The sequence below is a fragment of the Poromitra crassiceps genome, assembly GCF_964638095.1.
Source record: "Poromitra crassiceps genome assembly, chromosome: 30".
In the NCBI taxonomy this organism is placed as follows: Eukaryota; Metazoa; Chordata; class Actinopteri; order Beryciformes; family Melamphaidae; genus Poromitra; species Poromitra crassiceps.
This window is the reverse complement of record NC_139652.1, coordinates 10,456,707-10,483,005: the sequence shown is the minus strand read 5'-3', so window position 1 is coordinate 10,483,005 and position 26,299 is coordinate 10,456,707. Positions and strand designations below refer to the sequence as shown.

General features: G+C 46.2%; 1 protein-coding gene across 1 annotated transcript in view; it reads left to right on the top strand.

The window, feature by feature from the left end:
- Positions 1-1,830: 1,830 nt before the first annotated feature.
- The window catches only part of LOC310800318 (pleckstrin homology domain-containing family A member 5-like), a gene marked incomplete at its 5' end in the record, with an annotated part of 142,560 nt that continues 118,091 nt past the window's right edge, over positions 1,831-26,299 (top strand). Inside the window, 3 exons of the mRNA XM_083662908.1 lie at positions 1,831-1,922; positions 2,025-2,101; positions 2,806-2,863. Of these exons, the coding sequence (XP_083519034.1) occupies positions 1,831-1,922; positions 2,025-2,101; positions 2,806-2,863 (227 nt within the window). The remainder of the gene's footprint in view (positions 1,923-2,024; positions 2,102-2,805; positions 2,864-26,299) is intronic.

Here is a 26,299-nt window from a genome sequence, read left to right as displayed (position 1 = left end):
CTGAATGGTAAGAAAAAGGCCCATTGACTCTGATCCTCTGAGTCTTTCTCTTTAATAGCAAAACATTTTGAAGCGGGGACCTTGCCTCTCAGACACTACCTCACCTTCCGATCCCACGGGCTATATGAGCACGTACAGATAGTACCAGGTTCTGATCCAACCAATTCCACACTAATTGTAAGTTCTGTACAGGATTAAAACAAGGAGGGAAAGCTGGGCGAGTAAAGTACGAAATGTCGCTCTTTGAAAAGATACCTTATTCTCTCAAAAATAATCGAAATCTTTTGATGGATTTGACCAAGAGGTTGTGTCGAGTTGCGCATTTTGCAGCATTGCTTCTGCACTCCCTCTCCAATCAATAAAGACTAATCAGAAGGCCACACCGCGAGCTGCAGAATCGCTGGATATTGTTGCAGTTCTTGTCATGCACCAGTGTCTCACTAGCTGAAAGAAACAAGCAACTCTTTTGTCAGCCAGGTGAGCAGAATGCTGTGCCAATCTGCCCCAGGTAAGTAGGATACAATAGGCTCTATGTTTGACATCCCGAACAAGCCAGGCATCAGTGGCTGGACTAACGGTAGCTTCCCCTCTTCTTAAGGCAGATGACCTAGCAGTTGGCAGATAGGCATATAGCCTCCCACCACATCAGAAAGCAGTGGCCTAGCTACCATGTGTCCAGCACAATGCAACACAATGCCAACAAACAGGCCAGGCACAGAGGTGTTGGATGACTAGCCTTTGTATGGTGTGAAAGGCTGACACTGCAGTTCTACTGCACAATGACAGGAGGCGGAGCATCTAAAGGTATAGTGTTGGTTGGAAGTGTGTGTGTGTGTGTGTGTGTGTGTGTGTGTGTGTGTGTGTGTGTGTGTATGTGTGTCTATCTGTGCAGTGCGTGTTTGTTTATGCACTGAGTACCCCCTGTTTAAAACATGCATCCACAACCATTACTGATTATAAGACAACAATAACAAAGCCATGAAGGAATAATAAACACAGTTCTCAAATGACACCCCTCACGTGGCACGTGGAGAATTGGACATTTTAGCTACTAGGCATCTCGCGCGATACGCGCGCTCGATTCCTACGCTCGCTGCATGGCCTCGCCTCGCCCGTCCTGCAGCTCGCCGAGCTGGCCCTGCAGCTCGCATTCGCAGTTCGGCCGCTGCGTGGCCTTGCCCGCTGCTCGGCTGCTGTGTTGGGCAGCTCTGTTAGACCAGTAGCTCATGATGATGTAGCTTCAGTAGTCATAGCCCTTTCACATTATGGCACCCACTTGAGGATCTGTGTCCTCTGAATCATAGCCAGACCCTGGAGTTCGCTCGCTTATAGTGAGTGAATTTATGACATCTCTGATGATGTCATTTATGACATCACTATCAGCGCTTTATGACATCACTAATGATGTCACAGTGGGATTTATGATATCAGTGGGTTTTATGACATCACTGATGATGTCACAGTGGGGTTTATGACATCACGGATGGTGTCACAGTGGGATTTATGACATCACAGTGGGACCATTGACTGTAAATAGAGTGGGACAGAGAAACAAACAAACAGACAGAGCCCCCAGCTCCCATTCATATCTACTGACTGATGATGAAGTGCATTGGTCTGGTCTAAATGCAATCCCACAAAAATAAACACTATGTTAATAATCTGTGATGAATTAACAGAAAATAATAATAATTATTATTATAATATTAATAAACTATACTACTGTACCTGGACTTCCTCTGGGGCTTCATCCGCCGTTGCCGTGGTTTCCGTGTACGCGCTGAGAGAGAGCGGAGACGCGCGGTTGCCATACATACAGTATTGCCAGACATGGCGGCGGATCTACAACCCGAGTGGATTTCGTGTCTCCCTTCTTCCTGGAGTTATGGGGTTACTCGGGACGGACGTGTCTTCTTTGTCAAGTAATTATCTACTGAAAAATGGTTGAAGGCATTTCTATCCGTTTCCAATTTGAACAAACTCATCGTGTAATAATGCATTTCACCCTTCTCAATTCTCAACAGCGAAGAAGCCAAGAGTACAACCTGGCTGCATCCAGTGAGTGGCGAGGCAGTAATAACTGGGCACAGAAAAACTCCAGGTAAGGTGTCAAGTTTGTCTATTATTATGTTGTTGAACAGCTTGCATGTCTGATACGCATCATAAACCGTCCGTGTTTCAAACCTAATGATATCACCACCACACATGACGAGGCTGACATACTGTGATTTCTGATGCTTCGATGGCTCTGGACTGGTCGGTGTACAGTACTGTCCACCTCTGTGCCAGGCGGTACGTTACGTTACGTTACCCCGGTGCTCTTCTTCAACTTGGTCAGCAAGTCAATTTGGCGAGTTGTTGATTGATAGACGTGGTGGACGTGACAGTCTTGCGAACACGTTAAAAACACATACAGGTTCCTTCGGAATCAGGCGCGCTTGGTAGCCTACTTCCAAGAAAAATAAATTCCTTTCGAAATCAATTCCCATGTTTGTAACGTTAACGTTAGCTGTTAATCAAACATACGGTACATACTGTAGTAGCTCCTATACTATAGCACCCCCTGATTCCGAAGGAACCTGCATGTGTTTTTAAATTCTAGCGATTTCTTGTTGTATGGTAGATTTTGCTCCCTTGCGCATGACGCGCAACGCATTCCAAAACCAAAAGTCAGTGCAGAGCAGCGCAACAATGTTGTTTTTTACGCTCCATCTCAACGTGCAAGCTGACAGCTGTCAGTTGATTTATTTAACACACACTCCGTCTGTTTGCTCTGTGTGTTCATGTGTTTTTTTGTCCACACAGACCTGCCGACTGGATGGGAAGAAGGATATACTTTCGAGGGAGCGCGTTGCTTTATCAAGTGAGTCTGAAATAAGCGCACCCACACCCTCCTGTCATAACTTCACATGCACCAGGCAACACGCCATCATGCACATGGATATGAATTCAAAACACTCCCACTTTGAATACTGCCACAGCTCACCTTAGCTGTAAACAGGAAGTGGATTTCAAATGCCCCCCCCCCCCCCCCCCCCACTCACACAACACACACAACAATTAATAGCCTATGGTAGTTATATAAGGCTAAGTGAAATAGTGCCTGCCTGGCTGTTAAGTTGGAACCTTTACTCCTTATTTGCGTAAAGTATATCACAGAAGTTAATGATTGATTATACACAGGGACTTTGTACAAATAGACAGGCGGTTGGCCAAGTGGGGTTGCTGTCTCCTTGCAAGCTGTTTTTTTTTTTTTAATTCAGACTTACCCTCTCTCCATAATAATATTGAGCCCACTAGAGAACTGAATGAAAGTACGATGTGTTGTTTTCCCCCCCTGACAGTTATTCCCACTGTTTCAGTTATATTCAGTTATATGGTCAGTTATATGGTCTACGGTACTCACCGTTTGAAATGATGCTTGTCTTGATTAGACACTGGGAAATATTTCCAAGTAACACGCCAAATTATGACAGGATTTGAAGAGGCTTCATATTGTCACCCTTCCGTTGACTTTGTTTGAATATCACATTCCACTATGGCTGTGTGTGTGCAGGTGAAAATATGACATCATCCTCTGTGTCCACTGAGACAAATGAACACTTGGGTTTCTTCAACATTTGCCCCCTTCTTCCTAGGATCTATATGAGCTACATAAGTACTGCACTGTTAAAGGAACACTCTGCCCATTTTCAACCAGCTTTGTATCATTAGAACATCAGTAGTATATCAGAAAACTGTAAACGGTTTTTAAGTCTGTCATTTAATTTGACAGTTATTGAGTGTTAAAGTGTGGACCAGTGACATCACTGGTCCACACTAACTCAAATTAATAACTCATTAACTCAAATCAACTCTCAATAACTGTCAAACTATTCATCATTCATCTAGTTTGACAGTTATTGAGAGTTGATTTGAGTTAATGAGTTATTAATTTGAGTTAGTGTGGACCAGTGATGTCACTGGTCCACACTTTAACACTCAATAACTGTCAAATTAAATGACAGACTTCAAAACAGTTTACAGTTTTCTGATATACTACTGATGTTCTAATGATACAAAGCTGGTTGAAAATGGGCAGAGTGTTCCTTTAAGTCTTTGAGCCATTTCCCACAGTTCCCTCCCTCCTCCACGGTCGCTTACTAATCAAACGCGCCGATCACAAGGACCGTAATTCTGAGATGCATCATCTGCTGCTGCTGCTGCTCAGAAGGAGATGAAATATTCTGTTATTTTGCACGTCCCAATGAAATATTTCTCTCACACAGCACAGCAGCAGGTATTGCGGCATTGTAGCCTAACAGATCTTTGCCAAAAAGACGCGAACGATTCTCAAGTACGATTGAATAATTGCAATATTCAGGCTAAGAATTGAGAATATTATGCCTTGTTATCCGGACTGAATCTGCTCCCCTTCTTCTTTGACTGGCAGTCATGAATGTGAGGAGCTTCATGTGGCAGGCTGCCAGGCAGGCAGTACAAACTGAAAGGCTGTCATTTGATATTCCTCCACTAAATCACAAAGTCCCCGCAGTGCAAAACACACTCAGGCACCACATTCATTAATTGAACAGTGTGCCAGCTAGCACAGCCCCATAACACGATAACCAAGTCTATAAAACAGGACAACAGTAAACATGTTGTCATAATCCCTTATAGCTGTAACAGTTGGCATTTGAAAATGCTAAAGTGATGAGATGCTATATGCTCCAGAGTTTTCTTTTTTTCTTTTGAGATAATTTGTGGGGCATTTTTGCCGTTTGAGACAGGAAGGTATGGGTGAGACATGCAGCAAAGGACCACGGGCTGGATTCCGGGTAGGACTGAGCCTTATGGCCCATTTCCACCGCAGGTAGTAGCGCGGTCCCGCTCCGCTCGACTCGATAAATGGTCTCATTCCACCGGTAAAAACTGTCCCAGCCCCGGTTGTGTTGGGGTTGAGTCGTGCTACTTATCGTACTTGCCTCGTCGGGGTTCTATTCTGTGAACCCGGTACCATACGGTGACGTGAAAACATTGTTGACGACTGATTGGTCAGGCAGAATCGTGTTTACTCTGTCTATCTACTGACTGTCAATGCAATGCTGCATACCAGTTTAGTGGGCTTACCTTCTCTTCTGTTATGTATATTTCCATCAGTCTTTTGTGTTGCTGCCTTCGCCTCTGGTGAAATAAAATGTGATAACATGTGACAACTGTCTTAGACAGTGCCCGGGACAAGTCCATGTGATAACTGTCTTGATAACTGTTATGTTATAGCCTACTTCGGCTATTAGGCGGAGGACAGACGACCAGCTGTGGGTGGGGGTGGGCGTGGGCAGATGATCGGCGGTCGAAGCAGAACATCCATCGGGCCGAAACGAGTAGAGCCGACTGGTGACGAGCTGTGCAGGGCAGTAAAATGTGGTGGAAATGAGCCATTACATGGTACGCGGCGCGCTCTACTCGGTGAACCAGCCCCAGTTTAATCTGAATCTTCCCAGCAGCATCTGAGAAATTATTATGCAACATTATGGTCAAGCAAGTAAGCAAATGTTGTGGCGCCCGTTACGCCAATCCTTACAATAATAAAAAAAAAGGCAGAATGGAGCAGCACATGACTTTATTTAACGCTACTACCAGCAGAATTTCAAACTTAATGGCTCGGGCTATACCTTGGGTCCTGTAGTAGTTTTTTTTAAATGTCAGCTGTCAAAATAGACTGGCCACCCCCACCCCCCACCCCCTTCCACTCTGCAGTGTGCAGAGAGAAGACATTATGTATGTATACAGAACAGGTGACATGAAATTATCATAATGTAAACTGAGTAATGGAATTCAGACTTGCCTTCTCCATAGTTAAGCCCACAGAGCTGAACATACCCCCCCCCCCTTTAGGCCAATCTATGCCATTTTGAAAATGCAGCAAGATAAGAATGACACATCCTTCTCTAAAATTTTGTCAAAATCGAATCATCTGAGATCATGTGCATGACAGACGGATGGACAGGGGCCGATCCATTGATTTCATGTTAGGGGACAACAACATGTTGATCTAGTCAGTGTGAGCAGTTAGAAGGTGGCAGAGAGGGGTGCTTTCAAACTCTTCACAGACGCCAGAGGAAACTCGGCGAGAGGGAGAGGCTGACCTTGGTTTGAGGCAAAGAATGTAGGACCATACCACCTGATGTGACATCTCCATCAGTGTAGAGACCAGAGATGGCCTAGGCGTGACAGAGGCTGTTTTAAGTTTCTCTTCTACTATGCAGAAGCTCTTCATTAGGATTCTAGTTGGAGGACCAGGGCTCTGTGCACCTTGGTGCCCAATGATCCCAAGTCAAATGCTTGCTGCATGGATTGCTGAAGTGTCCTCGAATCAAGGCCCCAGATCAGCTAGTCAGGTCTTCTTGAGGAATGGACCCTTTTTACACGGGCCATTTTGTGTCGAAAACTAACGAGGGTTTCCAACTTCCTTGATTGGAATTTGGAAACCCTCATTAGTGTGTTGCTTGCACCTGTGTTTACCCTGCCAATTTGACACAAAATGGCCCCCGTGAAAAGGGTCTATCGGGCTGTTTATAGCTGTGCCTGTAGATTTAATTTTGTCCCATTGTTTTGACATAGTGGCTGATGACAACTAAGTCCATGGGATAACTGTCTTGGACAGTGCTCGGGACATGTCCATGTTATAACTGTCTTGGACAGTGCTCGGGACATGTCCATGTTATAACTGTCTTGGACAGTGCTCGGGACATGTCCATGTGATAACTGTCTTGGACAGTGCTCGGGACATGTCCATGTTATAACTGTCTTGGACAGTGCTCGGGACATGTCCATGTGATAACTGTCTTGGACAGTGCTCGGGACATGTCCATGTGATAACTGTCTTGGACAGTGCTCGGGACAAGTCCATGTTATAACTGTCTTGGACAGTGCTCGGGACAAGTCCATGTGATAACTGTCTTGGACAGTGCTCGGGACAAGTCCATATGATAACTGTCTTGGACAGCCAAGTAAATTTTGTACCTCATCTTTTACAATACGCTGTTGTTACTTAAATCGTCAATTTAAAGCTTACATTTAGGTGAAGTTTGTACATTTTTAGCCTACTAAGTGCAAACTTAATTGCCTACTCCTGCCTCTTGTTCTCAGGCATATGAAAAAGAAACCGTACCTAATCAAGATGTGAATCAAGTCTTTTTTTGAGCCTGGTGTTCAGAAGGATCTGGCTCCTACATCAGCTTGCTGTGTGTCTTGGCTGTGGCCTGGTGTTCAGAAGGATCTGGCTCCTACATCAGCTTGCTGTGTGGCTTGGCCGTGACTGTGGGGTGACACAGTGCGAGCAGTGTGCGGAGCACATTATGCTGACGTAGCCTGTCCTCTGAAGGGGTGTGTTGGGGAGGACGGGGCGGGGCGGGGCGGGCCGCAGGTTGTTGGCGTGATAGCGTGGACTGGAGACGCACACAGTCCGTCCCACAGATTTGATGATGTTATGGCAGTGGTTCTCAAATGGGGGTCCGCGGACCCCCAGGGGTCCGTGGCACTTTGCCAGGGGGTCCGCGAAAAGTTTTCAGGTAAAAAAAAAAAAAATGCTACATGTTACTTATTCCTTCTCAAACTATGGTGCTAGTCTATCAAAATATCTTGGCTGTCATTGATTGTGTTGCATTAATGGTTTTCTGTACTGTTGACAAATTGTGATATTGTAAGTCGCTTTGGACAAAACAAAAGCGTCTGCTAAATGACGTAATGTAATAAAAAAAAGAAAAAAAAAGCTAAATCTTCATACTGTAGTTCAACGAAAATAGTTTATGCTTTAAATCTAAAATGGTTCATGGATTACATTCTAATAACAAACCTATCAAATTAAAAGTCAAGCACGTTACCGTGGAAACAATTAAGCTTAGCCCAAAATCACAAATCAGAATGAGGGGGTCCCCGGTATATTTTCTATCTTGTTAAGGGGTCCTTGGCTGAAAAACATTTGAGAACCTCTGTGCTGTTATGGTATCGTGAGCTCTGAATGAGCGGAGGTCAGTGCAAACGTTAATGGGATCCGTCACGGCTCACCGGCTCCACTCCGACTGTCTACGGCGGTCCACTTCTGAGTTTTCCGGGTCATTTGCAGGTGGCCCAATGCCAACACGGCCTTTTTAAGCCTTTCGGTTTGGAGAGCTTTGTGTCGACTGCCAGCACTCTCGCTCGCCACCAGCGGAGAGTGAATGAGATCATGAGGAGGTGTAAATCTGCAACGATGAGCTTGTTAATTCCATCCACAGGCAGACACCAGTGATCAGAGGCAGCGTGTTGTGACTCTCTTGTTTTCCAGATCAGTCAGGATTGCAGGCAGAGACGAGTAACAGCTTCCCTGCTGTTACGTTGGCTGCGGTTAGAAACCAGGGATGGAAGCACGAGAGTAATCGGTTACTCGAGTGCTCGTTCATAACGTTGCTATTCAAGTACCAGTTTCTGCCGTCCGGGTACTACTGGCACTTTAACAACGCCCACCTGGGAGACCCCCGGTGCAAACGAGACAGACAGACAAGACAAGACAGACCGACGCAGACTGATTCCCCAGTTAATCTCTATCTGGGGTACATTAATCCTACATTTTAATTTAAGCCTCATTTTTAATGCGACCGAGGAGATGATTTGGGCAATGTAATCTTCAAAATGCTTGTCTGTAAATGTCTGCTACGGAGAACGCTTTGTTGACCCGTGAGGTGATGGTGAACCTTTGGAAAGTGTGTATTAGGATCAACTTGGATTGAGTAGAATACGGGCTGGTGCTAATTCTGCTCAAATGATTTCATACTATAGTAGATGAGTCTAATCGGGATGTGGTTGCCTCACGGATGCGGGAAGTGTTTACTGCAATGTATGTTTATGAATAGAGGAGAGATGTACGTGCGTCTACTCCGTGTTCCCTCTCTGTATTCTGGCTATCCCTGTCTCGTTTTATTCTTTTGCCTGGGAAAGGAGGGAACATATCAGCTGAAGTCAGGTCTATATTGCTGTGGGTTGCATAATAAGATTGTTCACAATTCACATGTTGTTATGCAGGTAGTCTCTCCCCAGACTCAAATATTACGTTGAATCGCTGCGCTCCGCATACTACATAAATGAGTCTGTACCACTTCACAGCCACTGCTGGGGTTTGGTGGGCGCGTCGAGGGGGGGGTGAAATTGAATGAGTGACAGGTTGTAGCACCAATGAGAGAGTGGTTAGAAAAATGGGCTGCGCCTCCCGTGTTGTCTGATCGCAAAGTCGTTACCGATTGGGCAGGACTGTATATCCATCACTGGCATATCAATGGCCAAGTGAACGGTTCCCTCCCATAACCAGCCGGCTGGGGGGGAAGCGTCCCAGACCCAGAGAGAGATCTGCAGCATGCAGTAACGTAGTGTATCAGACCCAGAGAGAGCTCTGCAGCATGCAGTAACGTAGTTTAGAACACGGCTCTCTTGAATACTCGATTCTGATTGGTCAATCAACAATATTCACCGGTCATTATTTCTCGACAACCGACCGCTGCTCTGCCACACCTGGATTAATCAGTTGATAAGAGCTTTTTGTCAGCAAGACACTACTAATTAGGCCAACCAGTTGCAGCTGTGGTGTCTTGTGTGCCAATTACGAATGAAACCGCTTTGCCGTTGAAAACGCTATTAAAAAATCTATTTGAATAATTATTTTTGTCAGATTATTGAATGATTTAGTTGTAGGCCGTGTTCTAAGCGGGATAATGTATATTGAGGCGGTGATTACTGGGAAATAATGACCTTCAGGTGAACGATTAAGGCCATGTCCACACGGAGACGGAAGCTATCTTTTTTTTTTCGTTTCAGAAAAGTTTTCCATAAACATGGAAACGTTTCAAGAAATGTGTGTATCCACATGAAACCACTGAAACCGCTGTAGAATAACAGAGAAAGACAATCTCGTCAATAATGGCATACAACCTCTAGGGGCGCACAGTCTATAATGTGTATCTCACTGTAGCAGCAGCTTAAACCCTTGGCTTTGCGGGGAGGTTTGCCATGTCGATGAATAAAATGATGAAACCTACAGTATACAGGCAAATGCAGAGCTGTTCAGCAGGGCTGATGGTCTCCCTGTAGCCTACAATATAGAACGTTAACTGCCAGTGACATTCCTGATATCATCCACTTCCATGATCTTTAGACATGTTGCAAACACATCCCAGCGTATTGGCCGCTCCTGCACATCACAGCACAGGCTAAATGATGCAACATAAATATACATTATATAAACTCATGGCATAAATGTGTTTTTATTGGAAAAAGTCGCGTCAAGTAAGCTAAAGTCTTGTTGGAGTGGACACGAGCGGATATCACAGACATCACAGTGCAACGGCGTGTTCCTCAAACCTCTCACTTCCCTATTCACGTTGTATTTATGAGGGCTATATATAGGGCAAGAGAGTATGTCCGTTACACTCAGGGTTTACATTTCATTTCATTTCATTTTGTCCAATATTAAAATATTCCAGAATTGCATGTTGTATTAAAAATAAATATAATTTCTATCTAACACGTTAAGCCTGATTTTGTTTGTGTTATTGTAAAAATGTAGCCGCCGCTAAGCCTTCTGGGAAATATCCGATCAAGGGAGGGGAGGGGTGGATGGGTAGTCAGCTGTGTGGAGCCCTGAGGATGTTGTAGGCTACAAGCTGTTCTCCGTGTCCACTTGTTGCTGACGGTGGTAATAGAGGAGCATTATATTTTGCTGCAAGATCCCCACTGCTGTAGCACGAACGTTACTGCCATGATTGTTATTGTTGCTGGTGGAGAGAGGTGGGGCTATGGCGTCATCGTTTCAGGAAAGATGCGTATGGGTTGTAAACACGGAAATGCAAGGGTGGCGTCTTCAGATTTAATCACTCTGGGACCCGTTTTGAAAAATTAGCGTATACTCCCAGAACGTATAGTCCCAGAACGCGGTTCCATCTGGACGAAACGTCTATATGACAAAAAACTTTAGCGGATACACCTAAACTCGTCTCCGTGTGGACATGGCCTAAGCCCTCCGCTGGCGCGTCGGGCTCAATCCACCTGTCGGTCATTATTTCCCCCGTAATCACCGCCTCAATATACATTATCCCTTACGTATCAGACCCAGAGAGAGCTCTGCAGCATGCAGTAACGTAGTGTATCAGACCCAGAGAGAGATCTACAGCATGCAGTAATGTAGTGTATCAGACCCAGAGAGAGCTCTGCAGCATGCAGTAACATAGTGTATCAGACCCAGTGAGAGCTCTGCAGCATGCAGTAACAGTAGTGTATCAGACCCAGAGAGAGATCTGCAGCATGCAGTAACGTAGTGTATCAGACCCAGAGAGAGATCTGCAGCATGCAGTAACGTAGTGTATCAGACCCAGAGAGAGCTCTGCAGCATGCAGTAACGTAGTGTATCAGACCCAGAGAGAGCTCTGCAACATGCAGTAATGTAGTGTATCAGACCCAGAGAGAGCTCTGCAGCATGCAGTAACGTAGTGTATCAGACCCAGAGAGAGATCTGCAGCATGCAGTAACGTAGTGTATCAGACCCAGAGAGAGCTCTGCAGCATGCAGTAACGTAGTGTATCAGCGTAAGAACTCTCATGGGTTCTGGCGTCGAGACTATTATGAAGGCTAACCTCTGCATAATAAGTTGAGCCACCCCCAGGCCAAGCACTGATGATGATGATGATGATGATGATGATGATGATGATGATGATGACGATGATGACGATGACGATGAGACGATGACATGTCTGTGTCCTGTGAGCTCATTTTGCTGCTTCAGTCCTGAGTGCCCCTGACAGTAAAGTGCAACATGGAACATGAATATTTGAATAGCCGGCTCTGCAAACAGCACTTTCATTAGGCTGCTTCATGTCTCTAACTGCTGCATTATTCATCACATACATAAGAGACCAGAGGAAAACGTGTCATGTTGAAATTTGGGCAATTTTGACGCGAGTCTCTCCAGTGGATCTGTTCAGGCGTTCACTCCAGAGCCGAGCTGTCAGCATGGAGGAGGAGGACACAAGAGAAGACACGGACAAACAGTCGAGTACAGAGCTCGTCAGAGAACGACGAAGGCAGTGTTAAAAAACAAAAAAGCGTCTAAATAAAAATTTACATTCATTGTTAATCGAGGTAAAAGTTTGAAATAATCGTGCTATTGATTTGAAGTCATATCGCTCAGCGCTACTATTTGAGGTTCTGCTTGTCATTATGTCATATTTGTCATATGTCATAATGACAAGCAGAACCTCAAATAGTAGCGCTGAGCGATATGACTTCAAATCAATAGCACGATTATTTCAAACTTTTACCTCGATTAACAATGAATGTAAATTTTTATTTAGACGCTTTTTTTCCCAATTACTCAGATTTTCATTTGTGGAAGGGTGTGTAGCATGGTGCCACGGAAGAAGTTAAGAAGAACCCATTCAATGTTGGAGCAGATCCGGATCCGACTTACGAACAAGCTTCATCACAAACAACAAGCAATCGGCCGTGGCGGAGGTCTCCTCTCTCTGAGTGCCCTGTCAGTTCTGATGAGTGACACAAGCTCAATTGAATGGAAAATCCCCCCCAGTGCTGCTGAGAACCTGAGGAATGAGCTGACACTCTGTCTAAGCGGGTTTGCACTTTGCAGGTTCTCTGTCTTTACCTTTACCTCGAGTCTAATAAGAACAGAGAGTTTGCAGGTTCTCTGTCTTTACCTTTTACCTGGAGTCTAATAAGAACAGAGAGGTTTGCACTTTGCAGGGGCTCTGTCTTTACCTTCACCTGGAGTCTAATAAGAACAGAGAGGTTTGAACTTTGCAGGGGCTCTGTCTTTACCTTTACCTGGAGTCTAATAAGAACAGAGAGCCGAGGTCTCTCTAGATCACTGGTTCTCACATTCTTTCACATGAAGGACCCCTAAACTGACAAAGATTACACCACGGACCCCCATTTGATAGGATTTGTCCCACGGTCCCCCATATGATAATGAGACCGATGCTTTTAGATGTTTTATTACAGAACGTGTATAAACCCCATGACCAAAATAGTCGTTGTGTTACTTATGAATGGAATTATAGCGAAAATAAATTACCCCCCTTTTGGCTGGGGACCCCCTGGAACCCCCCCCCCCCCCCCCCCCCCCCCAAGGACCCCTGGGGGTCCCCGGACCCCCGTTTGAGAACCACTGCACGCTCTAGATCTACCAGGGCTACAGGAGTCTTTGTGAAACCCCCACTGCCCAGCTGTGCAAGCGACAGACAGAAACAACTCTCTCTATCTCCAGGGAATAAAGCCAAAACGCTATCTGTCTGTGCAAAGCCTCGTATCAGACCTGATGACGTAACCCTGGAAGCAGAGTATTGAGTGAGAGAGTGTGAGAGAGATCAGTGTGTTTTGGACTTGAGATACGATGGTCTGGACTCGCGCACGCACGGTCCAGCAGCTGCTAGACCAACTAGAACCATAGCTGCTGCATCTATGGAAGTCAGTATGCTCTGCTACTAGCATGCTGCTGGAAAGTATTTTCCATGCACACAGGTAACTCTAAGGAATTGCACACCAGGGACAATGCCTTATTCAAACTGTAACGCGCTAAGGGAGTGTTTACTCACCACCTTGGCTTGGCAGAGGGAGGTTTTGTGACTGCTGACTCACTCACTCTGTCAGTGCTCAGAAGAACAACTCACAGGGCTCACTTGTGTGTGTGTAGTGTGATTTAAGGGGGAAACCAGTGGATCTGGATCTGCTTTTCATCACCTCCTGTCTGTCTGTCTGTCTGTCTCTGGCTCCAGAACTCTCTTCTGAGGCTGGATGCTGACGGGGAGACAGACAGACACACAGACAGACAGGCAGCTAGGCGGGCAGCTTTGAGCTGCTCACACAGCTCTCTGTGTGGCTCCCAGCCATCTGGATGGCACTGGAAAGCAAAGTGTGTTTGTGCCACCATGCGTTTTGTTGTTTTGTATGCGGCGCTTGTATGTGTGTGTGTGTGTGTGTGTGTGTGTGTGTGTGTGTGTGTGTGTGTGTGTGTGTGTGACAGTCAGAGCTTCTGATGTTGTCAACTGCACTGCCCCCAGGTGGTGATGAAGGCAGTTTCTCGGTGAAAAGCCAGATCTGACCAATGTTTCATCCTCCGGCTGCTGTTGTTGTTAATTGTGGCCAGTATTCTTGGCTGCCCGTGGACGAGTTGAGGACTGTGTTTGTATATGGAGAGAGAAGTCCTGACTGCTTTTGACTGGATTAGGAGCCGCTTGTCTGCAGTGGCCCTCACTAAAAGGTGATGGTTGTCCTTGGTTGTCCGTCTCAGCATTCAGGGTGACATTCTATTCACAGCCAGTTGACAGACCTGGCAGAGTACGCCGGCACAACGCTGGCCCACACTCAAACTCCCTCACCATCACAATTTGCTAGGGGTGTCACGATATACTCAGTTCACGATACACGATATTGGGTTCACGATAACGATATGATACGATATTTTAACGATATTTTTTTGCAATAGATTTGTAAGTTGAGGGGGCATCCTCCACGCTAATTTGAGCAATTTCACCATTTTCATCCTCCGTGTCAGTAACGTCCCTCGTCTGTTCAAACAAAGCAATGAAAAGGAGAGCGAGCATGCAATCAGATGCAGATCAGTGCCACCATGTTCAGCTGCTTTTTCTCACGATATGAGATTTCATCTCAACGATACATATTGTCACGTTTTGATATCGCGATATATTGTGGGACGATATATTGTGACATCCCTACAATTTGCCCTCTATACTAAACCCCTGTCCTTTTTCTGGAAAATTGCACTTGCTCTGAAATTGGAACTCTATCCAATGAATAATGTCCAGTATATGTGTTGATTGAATGTAGGCCTAGTAACTTCCTCCTTGAGTAGGGGAGGTTAGCCTACAGTCATTTTGTTGGTTCCAAAGCTTCTTAGTTGTGTGGTATCGTATCGTTGATTTAATGCTGAAAGAGCCGTTGACTTTAAGAGTAATCCCTGTAGTAATCTGCAATCAGCTGTTCTCCTGATGATGATGAGCCAGGTCACATCTACAGGCAGCTGCCTTAATGGGCCTCATGGCTGTTTGAGCGCAGTAATGTTGTTAGTACACAGTTTTTACACACACACACACACACACACACGCACGCACGCACGTACGCACGCACGCACACGCACACACACACACACACACACACACACACACACACACACACACACACACACACACACACACACACACACACACACACACACTTCTCTGTTCTCTTCCACACACAGTCGGCTGCAAAGCAGAGAGGAACACAAAGTAGACTATAGGCACAGGAGAGCATGCTTTGACGGCAAGAATGAGATTTTAGTTAGGCCAGTAGCTTCAGATTCAAGATGAATAATTGATCGTCCTCCTTAGAGGAAATCTCTTTTCACAGTCTGCACATCAAACATTGAACAAATAGACGCACGCACAGACTTAGACTGTTTAGGGCAGTTATGGCTGAGGGCACAAAATGAGTTTTTTTGCAGAGTAGTTGTCTGTATCTGCGGCCGGAGTGGAGGAGGAGGGTGAGACATGGGTTGAGGGGGTGACTGGGGTTGGGTGCTATGGTTAGTGCTCTACGGCAGGGGTTCCCAACCTTTTTTGTGCCAAGGACCGGTAGATACATGGAAAAAAAAGTCACGGACCGGTTGTCAATTTTAATGGTTTTAGTTACATATATATTTACTCACCAGGTGGCGACAAAGGGTAAATAACAGCCTTTTGTGTTGTGCTGTATGTAGCCTACAGTATTTATGTTTTTGTTTCAACTACAAACATAACGTCAACTTGAAATTATGTTTCAACTACCACACACAGCCTATAATATTATAGCCTATGTTTATATAAAAAATAATAATAATTGGACCAGGCTTGCGGCCCAGTACCAAATGCGTTGCGGCCTGGTACCGGTCTGCGGCCCAGGGGGTTGGGGACCACTGCAGTCTACGGGTTATGGCAGTGTCAGTGAGGGCTGGTCTGTTGGGAGTGGGGAGTTCAATTACTTACTCAACTACTCTATCTGAGCTAATTCTTTCATCTCTGCTTCTTCTTTTCGACCTTTTATTTGATAGTTCAAAGTAGAGAGAAACAGGGATGATTGTGAGAGAGAGGGATGACATGCCGCCACAAAGATCTTCGGCCAGATTCCAACCCTGCGTTGACATGTTCCGCACCCTAGACCACCAAGCCACCCACTGTTCTGATTTCTTCTGATGTCAAGTGTTCTAAATGCGCACAGAGTCAGTCAGAGTGGGTGCGAAAAGGAACTCAGTATTGCTTTAGGAACTGCTTGCAAGTGTAAATCTACAGGCATTACCCAAAGTATTTTGTAGCCATTCAGTACACATGCTCATTATGGTGGAAACCTACCTGTGTTTGCTAATGAAATCCAATTACGGTACTGTGTGGTTCCCTGGTATGGAACCTGTTCTGTCATCCCTTTAAAAGGGCCATATTGTGCTCAGGCAAAGCATACACCTATGCAGTACACTCGCTTTGAGGCCATTTACACCTGGCACTAACATGCGTTTTCTGTGATCAGATTGCAATCGGATAGTGCTTGACCACATTAACCTGATTACATTTACATCTGGTATTATTAATATGTGTCTCCCAGTGTCCACATTGAGATCTGATCACGATCCCATCAGGCAAGCTCCCTAGCGTAAAGCAGCGGAAAAACAGCGGTGACTGTTGTTGTATGTGGATTGAGAGGACGCATTGCATTTACACTTGTGTTCAGTGTGGTCACAATGCGTCCCTGTCTGACCACCTCCGGAGGTGGTTTGGCCGGTCTGATCGCAATCCGTCCTCAATGTGTCTTTCAAGTGGTCAAGCAATATCTGAGGCCATTTACACCTGGCATTAACATGCGTTTTCTGACATCAGATTGCAATCAGATTGTGCTTGACCACTTGAAAGTACAGGTGTAACGCCCCCAAGACACATTGAAGATGGATTGCAATCTGATCGGCCAAACCACCTCCGGAGGTGGTCAGGGATGCATTGTGTACACATTGAACACAAGTGTAAATGCAATGTGTCCTCTCAATCTGGATACAGCAACTGTATGCGGATTGAGAGGACACCCATTTTGGGTGATCAAATTGCCATCAGATTGCAATCTGATCACCCAAAACACGCATGTTAACACCAGGTGTAAATGAAATCAGGCTAATGTGGGCAAGCACAATCTGATTGCAATCTGATCACAGAAAACACATGTTAATGCCAGGGCAGGTGTAAACGGCCTCTTTGATTCTCTGTGTCTCTTTACCTCAGTGCAGAGACAGAGGACGCAGCACGGCCCAGCTGTTCTCCAGATGGTCTGTGATGATCAGGCGCTTTTGGAAGCCGTCACTCTGCTCAAATACTCCACAGCTGTACAGCTGTGAGCTCTTGGAGCACCATGTTAAAATGTCCACATGCAGAGAGGGCTTTGGAACAGGGCGCTGTTTCCTCTAACAAACGGTTACAAATTGAGGCTACGCACTTTGTCTTTATCCACATCCAAACAGGCAGTGGGTCGACTTAACTAGTGTGCCTCAGTCAGCAGCTACCCAGAAAGAGAAACCAAACCTCTGTTTCTTTCCACAGTGATCACACCTTGATGAAATTGGCCTGCTAAAAGAATTGTACCGGTTGTTGCTCACCCTCTTCCCGGGAACTGAAAATGAAGGGGGGTTAGTTGCTATATCGATGTGCTGGTTGCGGCCAAGTTTTCAATTTGGCAGCAGCAGCAGTATAGAGGGATTAATATCCCTGCACCCTCCTCCTGGTCCTGTGGCGTTTGGTTTATCCGCTCCCTCCTCTCTCCTGGCAACAGTGTCAACTGGCCCGTATCCCCCTGCAGACCTCACACAGCCCCACGACTGTGTCTCTCTCCCAGGCACAGCTCCTTCAGGCTACACAGCATGTACTGCTGCCATGCTACCACCAGGTCTTTGTTTCTGTCTATATTAGCGCTGAACGATGAATCAAAATATTATGAAAGTCACAATATGGCCAAGTGCAATATCCAAATTGGAGACGCTGCAGATTTTTTGATAAAGGTACTAAAATGTGTCACAACAACATGTCATTAAATGAAGCATTGCGGTGCTACAGAGATTCCCCCCGGCCTGCAAATCCTATTCTCCAGATGTAAGGGAACATGCTTGTTTCATTGCAGACCCCAGCAAATAATCACAATCTTTTTTTCTTCTTCCGTGAAAATGAAATGCAGAAATGATTATTCTCACTACTAAAACCGCGACTCATATCGCAATCGCAATATCTGTCCAAATAAAGGCAATATGATTTTTTGTGTGTGCATATCGTTCAGCCCTTGGTCTTTATCATCTAACTCTCCGATCTTCTGTATCTCATGAGCTCAGTGAAAAAGCACATTGCATGTTTTGCCCCTCTCGCCCGTGAGCCTTTGACGATTTCTTGCTTTGAGAAGCAAAGTGAGTGTCAGTTCAGTCACTCCATAACACTTTCGAACAGGGCTCTCAGTCTCTCCAGCCCATCTCCAGTGCAGGTAGAAGCCGCTCATATCATTTAATATCCTAAACTGGATTGATTGAGGGCTTCCAGTCGCCCGCTAGACAAGAACCATCACAGAGAGAAGCTTTTAAAGTGCTTTTTGGAACCACTTATGAGCCTTCTCTCATGTCTGTCTGCACTGGGTTCAGTGCTACGCAGCCCCAGGCCCCTCCTCCCCACATGCCTTGAGTGCTGTGAAGTTCTGCAGCTTGTCTTTTGCTTCAGATAGTTCCTCCACCTTCTGAGTGCTATCAGACCCATCAGATTAAACCCAGAGCAGAGATGGTTGATATGATTGCTGCTACATCTGATCATGAAATAATGTATAGAGACACTGCATGAAATAGGCCACACCCATCACGGGGGAAAGCTCTCTGTTCACTTCCACACACCAGCGTCATATTCCTTGAATTAAACACAGCTAAAAGCTGTTGTGCAGTGGGCTGCGCAGACAACAAATGTAAAAAAAAAAAGCCAATTAAAGTTTTTGTTGTACTCCCGAGCAAAACAAGGAAGCCATTGAGAATTGGCGAGAAGAAAAATGCGGATCTCGCTGTCAATGAAGTAAGTTGGAGTGTTCATCTTCCGTATATACGATCTTTGTGTGCACGCGACATAGGAGAACGGCAGGATTGGGGTGGGAGTTTGTATTTTCCCCCGTTTTGGGCGTGGCTTCTGAATGATGACGCGCTCCGCAGTGTCTCTATGTGCAGAGTATGCATAACAACATTGTCGGCGTGTGTGGGCGGGGCTTTTGGTTCTCTTTCTGTGAGGAGATAGAGAAGGAAAGGAGAGAGACATGGACGGTGGCAGTGATTGGATAATACTCTGCATTTATTGCGCAACTGTAGGGTAGGTCCTCTCCCACGCTCTGCTCGGCGTGGATCAGGTCATGCCTGCCTGAACAAATATTTGAAGTCAACGCCAAGTCTCCGACTCGAGTGAATAGTCTATAAACCTGCTGTGATTGATAGTGTATATTTGTGTATCTCACAAGCGTATTGGCATCTCTGGTTTTAGCATAGACTGTAGATGCTACACAGCATGGTATGTCAGGGTCACAGAAAATGTACAAAAACGATTGTCTCCTATTAAAAAGGAATGGGAGTTCAATCAGGCAGAGACGAGTGAATGAAGTAAAGAAAACTGTTTATTATAACAGATGATGTCGTGAAAAAATTAAAGTCTTGTCAAGAAAGTCTTTAGTGCTTAGACTCTACATGGAGGGTCACCAGCCTCGGCCCTGAGTAGCAGCAAGATCAACCCCCTCCCCGTGGAGGCCAGACACTGGTGGTGGTGGCTGATCACTCTGCTGACACTAGTCGTGTTTCCATTACCATCAGAAATGCGCAAAATCTAAATATCGCAATAGAAAGTGGGTAATGGAAACACGTAAATTTCGAAAAACCTCCCAAATATCGCAAAAAGTTTTTGCGCTCTCATGAGGTGGTTTTTCAGACGTGTCGATATAGCAGTTTATCGCAAAAGTGTAATGGAAACACACTTTTCCGCATTTGCACGTCATGTGACCCATTCTCCTTTGGAAAAGGAGCGAAAATGAAAGGAAAATGAGGGAGAAAGGGTTCGATAAGCCGTGGCAAAACCTCCGCAGCAACCTAGCAGAAAGACGAGTGTTGTGCAAAAGCGGAGCTGGGGAAAAAAGATCATGTTTAATGACAGAAATCGGTCCATGGTGACAGGCTGCCTGTCTGTGTGCGCGCAGTTGTAGGGTACCTTTTTTCCTCTGCCTCTCGCTCACTGCATTCACTGCAGCCCGCAACATGTTCTTTTGAATTGATAATCAGGCTCGTTTATATGCGTTGTAACTTCATGTTGTGATTTGCATTGACCATTGGTTGGATTTGAGCATGCAGGGGACGGGATATGGGGCAGATCCGCGTGCGTAATCACTGTGGCAGCTGCTGGTAACGGGAATTGCGAAACTCAACTTCAATGGAAACGCCTACAAGTCGCAATTGTACATTGTCGAAGTTGTGGAAATATCGCAATTATTTTGCGAAAAACTGTAATGGAAACACAGATAGGCTGGTGAGGCTGATGTGTGACGAAGATGATGAAGATGGTGAATCTGCGAAGACTGAGCAGTGGACAGGGAGGTGGAGGCGTGCGCATAACCGCTGCATGAACGGACTAACAGAGAGAGACACACATATACAGTATATATATATAAAAAAAGACAATGGAGGTGAGTCAATGCGCTTTTGGAAAGATGTGATCAGCTGATGTGAGCAGCTGATGTGATCAGCTGACATCTCTAATTGACGGCCCGGGAAAATGACAGCAAGGAGATGATGAGTGAGCATGCGTGATGGATTTGAATGGCAGGATGGTAGGAGAAGTACCAGCCTAAGCATGCAGAAGATAGTCTTCCTGATTCAACCTTTGCTAAAGATCCGTTTGTCCAACAGACCTTTAAACCTGGAAAAAAAGAAGAGAGAAAAAAGCCCCATCCTTGCATCTAAACTGGTGCCTTTATCCTCTGAGTGTTTCCTGCTCCCTGGAGCGCTGACCGTCTGTTTGGGGTCAGCTGACTCACAGATAAGCCGGGGGTGGGGTGGTGCGGGGGGGCGGGGTTACGCAGCCTTGCCCAAAACTCTCACGCCTCAGTGCGGATTTCTGACGTTCCTCTGAGTCCTTGATGGCCTCATTGAGATTCAGGTAGTTTGCCCAGCTTCTTGCCACCCCGTCAGAATCCACTTGCCCAGAACACATTTGTTAAGGACCCGATGCAATGAGATCACTCAAGACCTCCATTCAGACCTCCATATCAGCTCTGTGCAGCCTGCTCATCGGCTCTGTGCAGCCTGCTCATCGGCTCTGTGCAGCCTGCTCATTGGCTCTGTGCAGCCTGCTCATCGGCTCTGTGCAGCCTGCTCATCGGCTCTGTGCAGCCTGCTCATCGGCTCTGTGCAGCCTGCTCATCAGCCCTCTGCAGCCTGCTCATTGGCTCTCTGCAGCCTGCTCATCGGCTCTGTCCAGCCTGCTCATTGGCTCTCTGCAGCCTGCTCATCGGCTCTGTCCAGCCTGCTCATTGGCTCTGTGCAGCCTGCTCATCGGCTCTCTGCAGCCTGCTCATCGGCTCTGTGCAGCCTGCTCATCGGCTCTGTGCAGCCTGCTCATCGGCTCTGTGCAGCCTGCTCATCGGCTCTGTGCAGCCTGCTCATCGGCCCTCTGCAGCCTGCTCTCAGTCTCAGGTAGAGTCAGTGTGAGGGGGGATGACATGAGGCAGAACAGGGGCTTCATAACAGCACCTCTCAGTGATCCAGTCTGTTTCTGTCTCTGAAAGTTCAGAGGCTGCTTTCAATATTGGTGCTACTTGCTTATGGGTTAAATGCAGCCTTCCCACCTCTGTGCTGCTATTCACAGACTGATGTGTGCAGGCATCCCCCCCTCCCCTCTGCATGGCAGGGAGCCCGCCCAGTTTCACCGTAAGACCTCTGCTGGTGGTTCTAATAAATACACCCTGAACTATATAATTAGCATGTTGTCGCACCTCTGCTTCCTGTTCAAGGTAGGTATTAAGTGTACTCCTCCCCTGTGTGAAGGCTCTATTACCACCTGCCATTGGCCGGATGTTGATCCTTATTGTGTGTTTGGGCGGGGGGGTTGGGTGAGTGGGTATATATGTGTATTTACGTGTGTGTTAGGGGTGTATTCAAATTTCGTATTGAACGTTTAGTTACGACGATGCTTTAGGTTCAATGCGCATTGCAAACCGAAGAAATCTTTCACTGCTGAACAGTCTTCTACAAGGATAACATGGTAAACTGAAACTGAGACGAAAAAGACGAAAGGTGTTAAAAAAAACACTGTAGTAAATTGAAATAAAAATGTAAACTAGACTGTGAAAGTAATAAAATAAATATGTAAAATAAATTAAAAATATTTAAAAATATTTTAAATCAAGGAAATTTATCTGGCATTTTAACTTTTTGTTCGTTGACACCACTGTGTCGTATCGAACCGAACCGAATCGTGAATTTTGTGAACCATTACACCCATAGTGTGTGTGCGTGTGTGCGTGTGTGTGTGTGTGTGTGTGTGTGTGTGTATGTGTGTGTGTGTTTCAGTACTTTGGATTTTTTTCTGGCTGTTGTGGTCTTGCTGCGGTCGCGTCTGCTTCATTAATATTCTAAAATGTCACTCTGATCCATCTAGTCTTTGATGCCACAGATCTGCATCGGTTTGTCTGAAGGCGCTGGAGCCCTTCCCCAAATCTCCAGCCGGTTTGTGTGTGGTGACTGGGAGTGAGCAGTAAGTGGAGAGTGTCAGATCTTCTGAGGTGTGTGTGTGGTGACTGGGAGCGAGCAGTAAGTGGAGAGCGTCAGATCTTGTGAGATGTGTGTGTGGTGACTTAGGAGCGAGCAGTAAGTGGAGAGCGTCAGATCTTGTGAGATGTGTGTGTGGTGACTGGGAGCGAGCACTAAGTGGAGAGTGTCAGATCTTCTGAGGTGTGTGTGTGGTGACTGGGAGCGAGCAGTAAGTGGAGAGCATCAGATCTCCTGAGGTGTGTGTGTGGTGACTGGGAGCGAGCAGTAAGTGGAGAGCGTCAGATCTTCTGAGGTGTGTGTGTGGTGACTGGGGGCGAGCAGTAAGTGGAGAGCGTCAGATCTTCTGAGATGTGTGTGTGGTGACTTGGGGTGAGCAGTAAGTGGAGAGCGTCAGATCTTCTGAGGTGTGTGTGTGGTGACTGAGGGCGAGCAGTAAGTGGAGAGTGTCAGATCTTTTGAGATGTGTGTGTGGTGACTGGGAGCGAGCAGTAAGTGGAGAGCGTCAGATCTTGTGAGATGTGTGTGTGGTGACTGGGAGCGAGCAGTAAGTGGAGAGTGTCAGATCTTCTGAGATGTGTGTGTGGTGACTGGGAGCGAGCAGTGAGTGGAGAGCGTCAGATCTTCTGAGGTGTGTGTGTGGTGACTGGGAGCGAGCAGTAAGTGGAGAGCGTCAGATCTTATGAGATGTGTGTGGTGACTGGGAGCGAGCAGTAAGTGGAGAGCGTCAGATCTTCTGAGATGTTAGATTGGCCCCTCTCTGCACATTTGTTGTCATTGTTTATTCATGGCGGAGGCAGGCTCATTAGTCATTCAGTGTGTGGCGGTCTAAATGTGTACACAAGGAGTTTGTGCTTTGGCTAGAAGAAGAACGAAAGAACAGTTGAAGCTGGCTCACTGCCAAACTTAAAATTGGCTTTAACCCTACCTAACGTGTTCTAAAAAAAACACACGTTTAATATGTTTTCAAAAGTCCCAGTCAGATGATCAACAGATCAACAGATTTGTCCCATCTTTACATAGCAAAAAAAACGCATTGATTTTCTCCTGTTTGCAATGCTGTGATAAGGCTACCCTGAGTGTAGACTCAGTTCTCAGCATCTCTATCCGCTTCGCTCGGTAGATTCGTTGGTGTAGGTGTCTGGGAGCCGAGACTACCCCGAGTGTATTGCTATAGTGTAGGTGTGGCTATTCAGGCTGGAGTTTTCCCAAAATGCCTGAGGAATAGCGCTGAATAGGACACGCACGCACGCACGCACGCACGCACGCACACACACACACACACACACACACACACACACACACACACACACACACACACACAGGCAACAGAAACAGGCAGATACAGAGGGACGGCGGAGGAGGATAGGATTTGTGAATATTGTGAGTTGAAGGAAGTGGAGAATGAATTTCATTTTATTTTGTATTGCCCATTGTATCATGACTTACGAGAGATACTATTTAAAAAAGTCCACTCCCCTGAGTTAAACTTGTTAGATTTTGAAGAAGGTGCCATACTTGAATTTCTTTTTGACAACATCTTTGCTTTTTCCGAATATATTTCTCATGCGTGGGATAGGAGGAAAAAGATGACATATGATAGATAATTCATATATTTTACTTACTACACATTGTAGTTAAATCTGTGTTTTGCTGTCCATGCTGTGTGTGCTGTGTGTGTGTTTGTATGGTTTTGTATTGTTTATGCACCGGAATCGATATGGTAATAACTGTATGTTGATGTGTCTGATAATCCCATGTGGGATGGGTCATGTAATTTGTCCTGACACGTAAATAAAACTTTCATTCATTCATTCATTCATTCATTCACAGGCACAGCAGCTATGACAGTGGTGTACCCGTTTTGTCTCTGTGTTGATGAGAAAGTGAACACTACACCTGACTTGAGTTCAGGGAGGCAGAAGTTCAGGCTCCAGACTGCAGTAGGATTGAAATGGAGCGTGCGTAGTGCGCGAGATGCCTACTTTTCTGAAAATCCCGTAAAAAAAAAAAAACGCATTTACGTCTCAAAAGTCATCAAAGTACTCCTCGTTTGTGAAGATTATCCTGCTGAACTGAACACACGTTTCCACTCCCATCAACTTTTGTTGACCTTATTTCACGCATTTAACCGAAATGCCAATCCCCATTCTAAAAATCCCATCGCCTTTTCCCCCTTACGAACCAACATGGAGGCCTTTTCCCCCTTACGAACCAACATGGAGGCCTTTTCCCCCTTACGAACCAACATGGAGGCCTTTTCCCCCTTACGAACCAACATGGAGGCCTTTTCCCCCTTACGAACCAACATGGAGGCCTTTTCCCCCTTACGAACCAACATGGAGGCCTTTTCCCCCTTACGAACCAACATGGAGGCCTTTTCCCCCTTACGAACCAACATGGAGGCCTTTTCCCCCTTACGAACCAACATGGAGGCCTTTTCCCCCTTACGAACCAACATGGAGGCCTTTTCCCCCTTACGAACCAACATGGAGGCCTTTTCCCCCTTACGAACCAACATGGAGGCCTTTTCCCCCTTACGAACCAACATGGAGGCCTTTTCCCCCTTACGAACCAACATGGAGGCCTTTTCCCCCTTACGAACCAACATGGCGGCGATTTGCTATACTTCCGACGGTGCTCTAATTGTCTGTGAACGTGAGTTCGCCCCCTGGCTGTCCACCTCCATCTACACAGGCTTAACAGCTGTCCACAACAAGCTGTCCACCTCCATCTACACAGGCTTAACAGCTGTCCACAACAAGCTGTCCACCTCCATCTACACAGGCTTAACAGCTGTCCACAACAAGCTGTCCACCTCCATCTACACAGGCTTAACAGCTGTCCACAATAAGCTGTCCACCTCCATCTACACAGGCTTAACAGCTGTCCACAACAAGCTGTCCACCTCCATCTACACAGGCTTAACAGCTGTCCACAACAAGCTGTCCACCTCCATCTACACAGGCTTAACAGCTGTCCACAACAAGCTGTCCACCTCCATCTACACAGGCTTAACAGCTGTCCACAACAAGCTGTCCACCTCCATCTACACAGGCTTAACAGCTGTCCACAACAAGCTGTCCACCTCCATCTACACAGGCTTAACAGCTGTCCACAACAAGCTGTCCACCTCCATCTACACAGGCTTAACAGCTGTCCACAACAAGCTGTCCACCTCCATCTACACAGGCTTAACAGCTGTCCACAACAAGCTGTCCACCTCCATCTACACAGGCTTAACAGCTGTCCACAACAAGCTGTCCACCTCCATCTACACAGGCTTAACAGCTGTCCACAACAAGCTGTCCACCTCCATCTACACAGGCTTAACAGCTGTCCACAACAAGCTGTCCACCTCCATCTACACAGGCTTAACAGCTGTCCACAACAAGCTGTCCACCTCCATCTACACAGGCTTAACAGCTGTCCACAACAAGCTGTCCACCT